We start from the raw sequence: 13,491 nt of genomic DNA on the forward strand, positions 1-13,491 counted from the left end.
TAGCAAGTTTTAAGATACTTATTTACTTTTTTTTTGGTCTGCGCAGGAAGTCTGAGCTAAAAAAAAAAAAAGGCGTATAATTACCCTGGCACGCCTGCATTCCTGCCCCGGGCTCCCAGGGACCTGTTCTCGTCAGAGCGGATCTGAGCGCCGGAGATCGTCGCCGCCAACGTGGGTACCTGCGAGCCGCAGCCATGCTGAAACAGATCCTATCGGAGATGTACATCGACCCCGAGCTGCTGGCGGAGCTCAGCGAGGAGCAGAAGCAGATCCTGTTCTTCAAGATGAGGCAGGAGCAGATCAGGCGCTGGGAGGAAAGAGAAGCGGCCGCCAACAAAGCTCCAGCCGAGAAGCCACCGCCAAGAAAAGGTGAGTGTCTGCTCTGCCTCTGGACAGCCGGCTGCTCCCGGGGGTACGAGATCATGTGGCCTTAGAGTCTGTTCTTCTCCCAGGAACACACCACAGTTGTATTTGCAAATGGCACGTCTGTCCTTGCTCAAGTTGCCCCGCTCCCCTGGCTGGGCAGACAGGGCTTCCTTGCCCCCAGGAGATGCGTCTCATTAAGTTCCCACTAAATTTGGTCTTGGAATCTGTCTATAAATAGCTATATAAGTAACTGTCTATAAAATAACTACGGGCTTGAGTGTCTGTCCTGAGGCACTGGACCTGCAGGGAGGTCCCGTTGTGCCTCCAGACCCAAGTCCCTCGTTGGGACCCCGCAGTGTCCGGGACCTGAGGAAGGCAGCGCTCTCCTCCCGCTGTCCCGACCTCAGAGGAATTAAAGCAAGAGAGAAAACAGCGGCGAGCCTCCTTCCCTGCCCTCGGACTCAGAAATGTCTCCTTCACCCACCATGACACTAAATGGGCAGTGAAGCAGGATCCTGGCCGAGCTTTCCCCACATCCAGCTGCTTTTGGAGAGGCTCTGTCATGGGCAGCAGCCGGGAGGGGACGGCAGGAGGGATGCAGACCCCGTACGGAGCATTTGCCACAGAAGCTGCTTCTTTCCCAGGCAGCGGGAAGTCGGTGACGTGGAAACTGGGCGCCGACAACGACGTCTGGGTCTGGGTGATGGGCGAGCATCCTTCAGACAAACCCTACGCGGCCATCTGCGAAGAGATCCAGGCGGAAAGGGCGAAGCGGCTGGCGAGGGAGCGCGGCCAGGAGGGCAGGTGAGCGGGACGGGCGGGCAGGTGAGCGGGACGGGCGGGCAGGTGAGCGGGACGGGCGGGCAGGTGAGCGGGACGGGCGGGCAGGTGAGCGGGACGGGCGGGCAGGTGAGGCGGGGAAGGCGTTTCTGGAGACCCCAGTGTGCTCCGCAGGGGCCGTGGTGGTCGCTGTGCCAGCGGAGTCGCAGGCAGAAGGTGCAGGTGGAGGTTGGTTTCTGGGGGTGTGCACAACGCTGGCAGAGACCTGAGGAAAAGGAATTGTTTGCCATGAGGGTGGTGAGAGCCTGGCCCAGGTACCCAGAGAGGTGGTGGGTGAACCATCCCTGAGACATCCCAGGCCAGGCCGGACGGGGCTCTGAGCACCCTGAGCTGGTGACGATGGCCCTGTCATGGCAGGGGGGAAATGGGGAGCTGGGAACGTCCCTCCAACCCAAACTACTCTATGATTTGCTCATCAAGCCCCCCCAGGATATCACCCCAGCACTGGACCCTCTGCAAACCCCAGGAAATGCCAACTCTGTTACGGCGGCAGGTGAGGCGCTGGGCTGGCTCTGATTCAGCTGCCCGCGCGCAGCACGATGACAGTTACTCACCGCCACTCATCACGTTAATTATTCCGCCCTACCTGATGGGGAGATGCGACCGCTGCCGGCACACATGCCGCTTCATGCGCTTGGGGAGCAGAAAGCGACGCCCTCAGCTTCCGAAATCCTCTTTCTCTTTGGTTTTAGAGAGATCGACTCTTCCATAACACGGTTGCTACAACCAGGAGTCCTGGGTGAGACAGATCTTCATGGCAATAAAAGTAGCACCGTGGAGGAAAAGAAGGAAAAGGGGAGAAAAAACGCTGCTGCTACCACAGGGAAACCCCAGGAGCTCCCAAAGGTAGTTTTTCCCCTTTTTTCCATCCCTATCGGAGATATGTGCTCTGAGATCTGTACCAACAGAGAAGTTACCTTTGATTCCTCTGCTTCACGGGCAGCAGCCGGGTCGCCCGCCCGCGCTGGGCAGCAGCCCGGCTCTTAGGGCTCCCCAAGATATGCCACAGCCCTCGAGAAAACCGCCTACTTATTAAAAAAAAAAAAAGATAATTTTCCCAGCATCCACATATTTTCTCTTCCCTTTTTTCTTTTTAAAAAAATTTTTGTTGCCATCTTTTAAAATAGTTAGAAAATAGCTGATGGCCTCGACAGCCCAGGGAGCTCCCAACGCAGTCACTACCGTGTGTGCTTTGCTGAGCATCCTGTCAGCTGAACCGGAGAAGCCCAGCTCACACAGCAGAGTTTGCGCTCAGCCTGTTGCTGCTGGCTCGGATGGGCGTATATTCTTTTATTACACACCCGCTGCATATTTCAGTATAAAAAGCAGCATAACCGAAGGTTGGGTTTTGGCAAAGCGCCCCTGGTGCCAAAATACCGGAGATTTGGAGTGGCTCTGTCTCCTTTATCGAGAGCGGCTGAGTCACACGGGGCTTTTCTTAGTGCTGTTTGCTCAAGTTGAGCAACTGTGGGGGAGATTTTGTTGTTTTTTCTTTTCAAAGGAAACTATTAGTCACAACTAACAAAAAAAAATAAATAAATAACCCCCCACCAACCAAAAATCCCACCACCACCAAAAACCTGACCCCTTCTCCAAGCCTTGCACATGGAAATAGAGGCTGTTTGTACACATTACTTTTGTTTTCTGACATTATACTGCTAGTAATTTCTTTTGTTGTATTATTAGTGGTTTTTCCCAGGTTTCTCAGGCTTTTGCTATTAGGAGGGATCCAGACCTAAGACCCCTCTTGCATTTTCTAGGCCTGCAAAGGGTATTTTTCTCCCCTCCCTCACTATGGTGCTTCCTCCGAGCCCTGGTTCCCATTCAGCGCGAGGGACGGGGCGCTGTGCTCTGCCTGCAGCGGGGAGGGGGCTGCTCTGCCAAAACAAGCTGCTTCACACACATCTGAAGGTCCTGGTTCCCCAGCCAAGAGAGGGGGAAGTTGGAAAGCCACGTTCGTATTAAATATTAGCCAAGCGGATGATGAAGATAAAACACAGGGTGTCCTTGGCGAGCAGCGCAGTATGATTAACTCGTTACTCGCTGCGCCGTGGGAGGCAAGTGGGGTTCAATGGGGAGATGGCTCCAAGACAAGGCCAACCCTTTGTCTTTTGAGGCTGGGCTGGTGACAGCTGCTCCTAGATGGGTCGGGAGCGAAGAACCTGCGCTTGGGTCACAACAACGCCACGAATGCTAGAGGCTTGGGGAAAGCTGTCAGGAGGAAAAGCTGGCTGGAAAGCTGTCAGGAGGAAAAGGATCCGGGGCCAAGGTGGCCACCAGCATCCTGGCTGGTGCCAGCACTGGCGTGGCCAGCAGGACCAGGGCAGTGACCGTCCTGTGCTGGGACCTGGGGAGGCCAAACCTCAAATCCTGGGGTCAGTTTTGGGCCCCTCACACCAAGAAAGGGCTTGAGGTGCTGGAGCAAGTGGAGAGAAGGGAACGGAGCTGGTGAGGGGCTGGAGCACAAGTGTGATGGGAGCGGCTGAGGGACCTGGGGGTTCAGCTGGAGAACAGGAGCTGAGGGGAGACCTTATCAGCTCAAGTTGCGCCAGGGGAGGTTGAGGTTAGATGTGGGAACAATTTCTTCCCCAAAGGGCTGTGGGGCATTGGAACAGGCTGCCCAGGGCAGTGCTGGAGTCACCATCCCTGGAGGGCTGGACAGACGGACATGAGGTTCTCAGGACATGGGGTAGTGATAGGATTGGGGTAACAGTTGGACTTGATCTTGGAGGTGTCTTCCAACCAAATGATTCCATGATTCTGCGGTTGGGGCTGTCTGAGCAGCATTCATTTCTCACCGCTCTTCTCCTCCTCCCAGAGGGAAGCCAGGGATGTCCACCAGATGCTGGCCGACTGCCACCTGAGGAAGCACGGCATCCAGCAGGTCAGTGGCAACCCAGGATGTTCCTAATGGCTCGAGGGGGTTCCAGGCTTCATCCCACAGCCCCAGTCAGCCCCAGAGCCTCGTCTGACCCAAGAACCCAAGGGAATGGCAGATGATGTGCCAGAGAGGGTCAGTTGGACATGAGGAAAAGGTTCTTCCCCCAGAGGTGCTGGACACTGAACAGGCTCCCCAGGGAGGTGTCACAGCCCCAACGTGACAGTGTTCAAGAGGAGACTGGACAACATCCTCAGACACACGGGGTGACCTGTGGGGTTGTCAGTGCAGGGACAGGAGTTGGACTCCATGATCTGTGGGTCCTTCCAGCTCAGGACATTCTATGACTCTAAGAACATCCTCACCTCTTGGACTGGTCTCCTCCCGCGTTGCCACGCTCCTCACGCATGGTGGGACAACGTGGAGGTGACACAAAGCAGGTCAGCCTGGCAGCCAGGACATGCTCCCTGTGGTTTCTGGTAGATTTGTTTTCCCTTCCTTTGTTATAACCTGCTGGAAAGAAAGAGGGTCTGTATGTTGTTGAAATCGGAGGTATTCACAATAAATAACAACATTTTTGGTATTGTAAGACTAGCTAAAGAGCGGGGCTAAAACTAACCTGGGAGAAATCACTGCACACACCGTTTCTTTCACAGGTGAAGGAGGCAGAGAGGAGAAGTTCAGCAGAAGAGCCCCCGGCCCCCCAGGAGCCGCCGCAGAGCCAGCCCGGCACCGGGAGCCACGGGACGCCCCAGAAACCCGACGAGAACGAGCCCGAGTGGCAGGAATCCCGTAAGAGCTTCCAACGAGCTTCTCCTGGGGGGATAGAGAGACCCTGGGGGGTCAAACATGGACACTGGAACGGGATATTTGGCGGGTGGGTGGCGAGCACTGCCAAAAATACAGCGCTGCGCTGTCAGAAATATCGCTGAGTTCACACTGGCGCTAGAGCTGGGCAGGGAAATGGACGATTTTCCCTGCAGGAAACATGACTATTTGTAAACATTTCCCATTTTCACTCTTTTCTATATTTTGCTCAAGCTGGTTTTTATTTGGAATATTATAGTTTGAAATATTAAGAACAAGACCAAGCAGCGTGGGTCTGTGTGGCGAGCCTCAGGCGCTCTATTAAAACAAGCAACAAGTAGGAACCACACAAATATAGCCCAGATAACTCATTTTAAACCAGACGCTGTCTTTTTGTGGGACTCTGCGGTAACCATTGCCCATGAGGACAAGGGTGATGGGGCAATTTCAAAACCGTTTGGTTGGAGGCAAACTCCTTTTGCTGGAGTGAACGTGGTCCTTTTTGGGCTTCAGAAACGAGCGGGGAGGGTTTTGCTGCTTGACTCAACTCAGTTCTGTGCAGAAGGGTCAGTGCAAGGCTGGGGCGAAGCTCCTTTCTGCACAACGCAGGGCGGGCTGATCAGAGACCTTGGAAAGAACGTGAAAACATGAGAAAAGAGGCTGCATGAAACAGAAGTGAGGACGCCCCCGCTTCCCCGTCAGCCCAACACGGTCCGTGCGGCACCGCCTCATGTAATTAACCCCAGTGATAGGAAGGAAAACAGCAAGAACTACAAGCCGCAGAGCAGCATCTGTTGCTGCAGCAAAATATTAATCCTTCCTAAGTATTGAAGTTTTTCCCAGTTGCTCCCCCGCTGCTCAGTAGATGGCAATGCTGTGCTACCAATTGTTTCTGCTTTCGGCCAGGGGTTTTGTTTTTCTTACCGATTAAACAAAACAATTAAAATATCTGAGGTTGATTACAAAAGCAAGGGAAGAACTCGCCTAACACAGACAGACCAGGATGAGCGACTGAACGCTTGTAACCTAGAGAATCATGGCAGTTTTCCAGCAAGAAAACCCCCAGCCGGGTTCCCCGCTTTCCGTGACAGTCCCAGCGAGTCTCCCTCCCACGCTCAAAACCCATCAGCGCTTTCAGATCCCTCAGAGGATCGATGTGGGGTCACTCCAGCAGATTCACTGAGCACAAGCCCTATGGGGAGAGGCTGAGGGAGCCGGGGTTGTTTAGTCTGGAGAAGAGGAGGCTTAGAGCTGAGCTCAGCACTCTCTAGAACTACCTGAAGGGCAGTTCCAGCCAGGTGGGGATTGGGCTCTTCTCCCAGGCATCAGCAATAGGACAAGGGGCCATGGGCTTCAACTCTGCCAGGGGAAATTGAGGCTGGAGATGAGAAAGCAATTCTGTGCAGAGAGAGTGGTCAGGCATTGGAATGGCTGCCCAGGGAGGTGCTGGACTCACCGGCCCTGGAGGTTTTTAAACTGAGATTGGACATGGCACTCAGTGCCATGATCTGGTCAATGGACTGGAGCTGGATCAAGGGTTGGACTGGATGAGCTCTGAGGGCTTTTCCAACCCAGTCCATTCTGTGATTCTGTGTGATTCTGCCCTCTCCACCCCTGCTCACAGAAAGGGCACTGCAGAAACATGTGTCTGAAACCAAGAATTAGCAGCGAAACACCACAAAAAATAGTCTTTAAGTACAAAGGGACATGGTGCCCAGAAGGAACCCAGATTTTTTACACTTGATGGAATAATAACCAGGCCCTGTTAGGCAGCAGATGCCCAGAAGCGGTGGGAGACAAGCGCACCTTTCACCCGGTGGAACAGGTTATTCCTCAGCTCCAGCGAACAGGGGATGGCCAAGGGCAGCCCCGCTGAACACTCACCTGCTCGTTGTGTCTGTTGCAGTGCGGAGATCCAAGGCGGCGGACGAGAAGAGACGGTCCCTCGCACGGCAAGCCCGGGACGACTACCGGCGGCTGTCGCTGCAGGGCGCCCACCGCGGGAGGCCGGCAGAGACCCCCCGCGCCGGCACCGCGGGGCACCGGCGCCCGCTCCTGTACCCGCCGCTCCCCCCGAAACCTAAAGTTCTACCCCCTGCCACGGCCAACGGGAGAGCCATCAGGTACGGACACCCCTGAGGAGAGGAGGGTTGGGGTGCTCCTGCTCCAGCGTGGGATGGGTGAGACGGGAAAGGTTTGTTCTCCTCCTTGCATGGAGAAAACACTCTGCAGGGAAAAAATACAGAGCCAAGGGGTTCAGGGTTTTAAACTAAGGGAGGGAGATTCAGGCTGGACATGAGGAAGGAATTGTTGCCCTGAGGGTGGTGAGAGCCTGGCCCAGGTACCCAGAGAGGGGGTGGATGAACCATCCCTGAGACATCCCAGGCCAGGCTGGACGGGGCTCTGAGCACCCTGAGCTGGTGACGATGGCCCTGTCATGGCAGGGTGGCACTGGGGAGCTGGGAACGTCCCTCCAACCCAAACTCTCCTGTGATTCTATGATTCTTTCTACATCATCTTTGTTAAGTGTCCACTGAAAACCACGTACCCTTGTTGATGGCTGCACTAGCATCAACCTCCTGTTCAGGGCTGTTCTTAACACCCCGACAGAAAGACAAGTGCTGCCAAGGACTCAGAAGTTGTCATTTGTGCTTGATGCCCAAACCATGGTCTTTTCTAACAGAAAAGAGGGAATCCAGAGGACCATCTCCAATTCCACCGAAGAAAGCATCATCAGGTGGTTCAAAGAGGAGCAATTCCCGCTCCGAGCTGGCTACCAGAAAAGCACGGACACAATAGCACCTTGGTTCCACGGTGAGTCCTGGGGGCTTCTGCCCCAGCCCAATGCCTTAGGAGTAGTTTCTCTAATGTGGCTGCGGTGCGGACACAGGCTGGGCCAGGAGCTTCTGGAAGGTGGCTAAGTTTTCCGGCTTAATTATGTATTAACCTAGTTTAAGTTACTCTAGCATTACAGAGGACAAGCTATATTGCTAGAACAGAGACCAGGTCCCCAAAATAATCTGTGCCACACCTGTACTGGATGCACTGTCACCCTGGTAACTGTTTGGACCACATGGCGACAGATTTGGGCACATGTCATCACCTCATCCCACTCATCCTCGGGGCCAGTCCCTGGAGACCTCCCAGGCCAGGCTGCACGGGGCTCTGAGCACCCTGAGCTGGTGCCCATGTCCCTGCTCATGGCAGGGGGGGCACTGGGGAGGTCCTTTCCAACCCAAACCGTTCTATTCTTGTATGGTTCTATGATTCTCCCTCCATACACACTCATTGTCCATCACCTTTTTGTCCCATTTCTAATGGGTCATCATGATCCCATCCATCTCCCTTGCTGTGCAAACCCCTCAGATCCCAGCCTGCAGCAAAGGAAGCGTTATCCTCTTATACTGGGCTTTCAGAGCAGCCCACGAGGCCACGGTCTGTTACCGGCAATGGCAGTGATGTTCCTCCTGGCCAAGGAACCACGCCATGGGTGGAAGTGCCATGGCTTTAGAGCAATAGAGCTTTCTTGTGAGAACCGCTCCATCCAGCCCTGCACAAGTGCTCTTTTCCCTTCAGTGGCACGTTTTGGCTTTGAACAGGTATCCTCACCTCGACGAAAGCAGAGGAGCTGCTGAACAGAACAGCGCCGGGGAGCTTTCTGGTGCGGGTCAGCGAGAAAATCAAAGGCTACGTGCTCTCGTACCGGTGCGGGGAGGGCTGCAAACACTTCCTCATCGATGCCTCCAGCGACTCCTACAGCTTCCTTGGGGTGGACCAGCTGCAGCACTCAACACTGGCCGACCTCGTGGACTACCATAAGGTGAACATCTAGCAATGCATTCATTAGCATTAGCATCGGTTTAATGGCCTCGGGACACTTAAAAGTAAGAAAGAATAGATTCTGTTGCTTTAAAGTAGATAACTAAACCCGTTCTAGCTACTGCCAGGTACCCAGTGTGCTGCTCCAGAGGGGCACGCCAGCCTGATGGGCACAACTCAGACAACCTAACATATCTCAGACATCTTAGACCGCAATCACCCCCCCTCAACACCCGCCACACGGGGCTCGAGTCACTACCTGCTATTTAGTAGAAGAGCTGATAAGGTGAGAGGTGACAGCGCACCCACGCAGGCCCCTTTTTGTGTTCAATTGGCTCCGTGCTTGTGGGATCCTGGTGAGCTGGGTGAGCAGAAAACGCAAGAGCAGCGGTGTTGCGATGGATGGGCTGTACCCTGGGCTGTTTGAAAGCTGGGAGTTAATCACATCCTCTGCCAACAGGACGAACCCATCACTTCCTTGGGGAAGGAGCTGCTGCTTTACCCGTGCGGCCAACAGGACCAAGAGCCAGATTACATGTCTCTCTTTGAGTGAGCGCACCCGTCCCGCCGTGCAGCCCCGGCCCGCGTTCACAAAGACTGAGCTTCGAAGCAGAGCTGCTGACGTCTGCCTGAAACAGCTGCCCTAAGGGCCTCTGTTACATCCTTCACAGCAAACCGGCAGGGGGACGAGCCCCGTCGGGGGCTTGTCGGATCAACCGAATTGAGCCTGGCGAGCTGCAAAGCACCGGGATGCGTCGCGGAGGTCGGAAGAAGCAATTCATTGAACAGGGAGATGCTGCCTTGTATTTTCCGTGGGTTTCCGCAGATTTGCTGGGGGACTTGTGTGCTCGAGCTGCCTTTTGTTCTCGAACGCAAAGCTGTGTGCCCTCTGGGAAACAGATCCGTATCCGCAGAACAGAGATCGCACCTTCCCGACGGCACAAACAGCTCAGAGGTGAATCGCTCTTGACAGAGTCATTTGTATCACGTGAAGCTTAATCCTGTGAAATGCTGTACCCTCGGAGCCAAGGATGTTCAAGCCAAACATCCGAGCACACCCTTGGTGCCTTCCAGGGAAAGGTGCTCTGTGTGAAGAGGGATTTGCATGGAAAGTGCCTTTTTTCCCCCCCCAAGTCCTTTAACTCCCGAATATAGATCCTCACTCTTTTAACCTGTGTTTAAATCCCACACCGGCCTCTCTGCACAGAGAGGGATTGATGTTTTGAAAGGGAGGGGGGCAGGGATGTGGGAACTTGTTTGAAAGACTTTAAAACATGCACAAAGCCTAAAGCAATGTAAAAAGCAGCACCTGTATCAGTATTAGGACAGTTTCCAGAAGAGCGTTTGCCAGTAAAGAACACTATTTTCCAAGTCGTGTCCTGATTACTGAGATGCATCTGGTGTAAACTTTAACACAGAAGTTTTTCCTTCAAGGTTACATTCTCCTTTAGTATCTGTTACGCTGCTCTTTACAGACATAATTCAGAATATTGGGGGGAGGCTGGATGGAGTCGCACAAGTTCATCCTCAGCCAGACTCCCTCAGTTCAAGCTGAGGGTGGTGGTGCCAACCTGCTAACACCATTTTTCAGAGATGCAATCCCCAAACAGCGCACAAGCCCCCACCTTGTTCCAGTTGTTCTCCCGATGGACCGGGGCTACTCTGCTTAACTGGAGGAAGTCTTTAAAGATGACGTTAATCCGTGCTTTGCAGAATACAGATTAAAAGACATTGTTATAAGCATCTGGCCTTAAAATGTACAACTAGGCTGAGAGGTGGTTTCCAGCTGAGGAAGGAGGGGACGGCTGCACTCCAGTTAGAGCAGGTTTAGCTTGCTCCACATAAAGCTTCAATGTAAAGTGAGACTCCAAAATAAACACCACTCCGGCAGGGCAAACGACTTCTGGAGCCACTTGCGCACCGTATCACGCGTATCAGAGAGAGATGTTCAACATGATCGGCAACAACCTTGGAAGGGAGTGCTACATCATTCGTAGGAGAAAAAAAATCCTTCCTTCCCCGTTTCTTTGGAAAAATATGTCCAGAATTAATGGTCATTCAGATCCGCAGTGCTAGAGGAACGCTGGCGCCCGTTCCCGTGTGAAGAATGTGCCACTGCTGTGGTCCTGCTGGAGACAAATCACCGTGTTCTTCGTGTACCTGTGGGCAGGTACAGACAGCACACAAAGTCTCCTTTAAAAAAAATCACAGCATTCACTTGCAGAAATACGGCTGCAGGCTGACCTGGCACGGACACAGCAGGACTGTGCGACACGATGGGTTTTATCTCTGAGATCTATAGTGGAACCGGTAGCTTCACATCCCTTTAAATTACAACTACTTATTTGCAAGCGTTGCCCTGGGGAAGCTCACACCTACCCCACATCTTTGAAGAAATTGCGCTCCAGGTTTTTAAACACCCCGAGCTTCACTGCTCTGCTGTGGGGGATGAAACTTGAAGCGTTATACCTACACATGCAGATGACTGCACCGTCAGCAGCACAGGGCCCTGGAGACGGGCTCCTCCATGGCTCCAGAGCGCGGTGGCAGAGAGCCCGTGGCGCAGGGACGCCGGCTTCGTGTCTCGGGAGGGTTGCTCCATGGAGCCCTTCCTCATGGCTGCTGCACACCTGGAGGCGGCTCGCTGAGAGACCGTGACAGCTGGAAGGACACAGCGGTTTGCCACGTGCCCTCAGCCAGAGGTGCAACCGCCCACACAGAAATCACAGCCAAATCAAAGCAGCAGCGATGCTGCTCCAGCTCTGCTTGGCTCACAGACACAGTGCAGCATCTTCCCCCTCTCGCAGTGGAACTCTGGCAGGGGCTGGATGATGTGCTTGCTAAGGTACCCAGCGTGTTGAATTCCCGCATGCCTCGTATTTGAAGTTCGAGACTAACACAGTTTGAAATGACCTCTGGAGATCTGTCAAGCTCTGCTCTGCAAGTGGGGCCAACCTCCAACTTACATTAACTTTCTCAGGGCAAACCTAAGAGAAGGTACTAAAAACCATCATGGGAAACAGGTAAGGCTGGGCGTGTGGCAAGTCCAGAGCACGGGACTTTTGTAATACACATCACCCAGTTTCCAACGCAGCTTAAGCGGGACTGTAGGAAAACTCTCACCCTGGAGCAGCTCAGCTGTTCAACCAGCCATGCCTGGCTCCCCAGCACAAACACATTATCACCATCAATACAAAGCCATTTGTGAACAATTCACCATGAATTCCGGGAAGAAAAAGCTCTTTGGCAGACCTTCTTGTGTTATTGCTGAAGTTCCAATGGTAAGTGATGGATCTGGGGATGGTTTGGTTATGTTTGTTTTTTTTTTCAGAGTTCTTTTTCCATCAGATCCTTTTGCATTTTTGCAGCGTTTTGGGACATTTGGCGACTTGCAAGGGAAGGACAACACAGACCACTCGCATCCAACAAAAGAAACACAAGGAAACACGTGCCACGGGAGGAGGCGCTGGGAGCAGCCCCATCTCTGCTCCCCCAGAGCGTTCCGCTCTCCTGCTGCCCACTGCAGCACCACACAGCGTTTGCTGCTCAGCGCTCACTCCAATCTCGCTGATTTCTTTCCCCTGCTCTTACAAGCCAAAAACCAAATCAGAATCTGTTTTCAGACTGCCCTGAATTAGGCTGAAGCTATAAAACAAAGTGACCACAGCATGTAGATAAGCAAACGGGATTTCCAAGCCCACGCATTTTGTCGCTAGTTAATATTAAAATGATAAACAGTAGTCAGGATTTTTTTTTTTAAAAAAAGCTTTTTAAGAGCAGAGTAACTGCTTTCAACAGTTTTAGGCAATTGAAAACAAGTATTGAGAAGGAGGCTAATTTTTAGAATGCACCTATAATTATCATAAGAGAACTTGCAGGGTCCAGTAATCCACCACAAAGATTTGTTAATTACAACAAGGTTGCTATGCTCTGGATTTGGTTTTGAAGGAATACTTTGGTCTGAAGCCAGCAAGCTCTGGTGCCTGACGCGCTGCTGTTGAATCGGCACTCGGGTCGAGATGCGTCCCGTCTCTGCCCAGCGGGGCGACGCGGCTCCTCCAGCGCCCCGGCTGCGCACAACAAGCACTTCACATGTCTGAACCAGCTCCCATCCCCACGAACACCCACCTGCAGAGCCTTTCCCACACTTTGGAAGGCTGCACTGTGTCCTAGTAAGGCTAGAAGTACAAAACCTGAAGTATGACAAAATAATCCCTAAGCAAAACCAACTTCATTTAAAAATAAATCTTGAGATACTGACGGCATTGCAAAGCAGAGACAAACCGTGATTCCTCTTTGCTTTTGGTGCTCTTTCCCCAGAAAGAACAAGCATTTGTTCAACAACCTTACGGCATTTCTGCATCATAACATGTGGCTGGTAGGGTCTTCTCTCTTGGAATTTTAGAAAGCACTTTTTGAGACGCCTCTTGTCTCGGAAGGAAGCGGGAACACCCGTTAGCGCACCCGCTGCTGCCCCTGCCCCGGAACGGAAAAGCATCTTTGGCCACTCCAACTTAACCACCATGAACAATCACATTTCCTTCTCAGAGCAGGAGCTCTGCACTTATAGAAAAATAGCCCTTTTTAGACACATCAGGTTTCTGCACTTATAGAAAAATAGCCCTTTTTAGACACATCAGGTTTCTGCACTTATAGAAAAATAGCCCTTTTTAGACACATCAGGTTTCTGCACTTATAGAAAAATAGCCCTTTTTAGACACATCAGGTTAGATGTAGAAAGTAACTCATTATTTGCCCACTAAAGGGTCAATCCTTTAAAT

General features: G+C 52.7%; 1 protein-coding gene across 1 annotated transcript; it reads left to right on the forward strand.

Annotated features, from left to right (window-relative positions):
- The first annotated feature begins 85 nt into the window (after positions 1-85).
- On the forward strand, positions 86-10,063 carry SH2D4A (SH2 domain containing 4A). The gene is made up of 9 exons (XM_082050652.1): positions 86-369; positions 1,011-1,170; positions 1,899-2,052; positions 4,025-4,090; positions 4,741-4,876; positions 6,798-7,014; positions 7,575-7,705; positions 8,491-8,711; positions 9,171-10,063. The coding sequence occupies exons 1-9, from the start codon at positions 195-197 to the stop codon at positions 9,261-9,263; spliced, it is 1,353 nt and encodes a 450-aa protein (XP_081906778.1). The 5' UTR covers positions 86-194; the 3' UTR covers positions 9,264-10,063.
- Positions 10,064-13,491: the final 3,428 nt, after the last annotated feature.

The sequence above is a fragment of the Streptopelia decaocto genome, assembly GCF_964273445.1.
Source record: "Streptopelia decaocto genome assembly, chromosome: 4".
Taxonomy (NCBI): Eukaryota; Metazoa; Chordata; class Aves; order Columbiformes; family Columbidae; genus Streptopelia; species Streptopelia decaocto.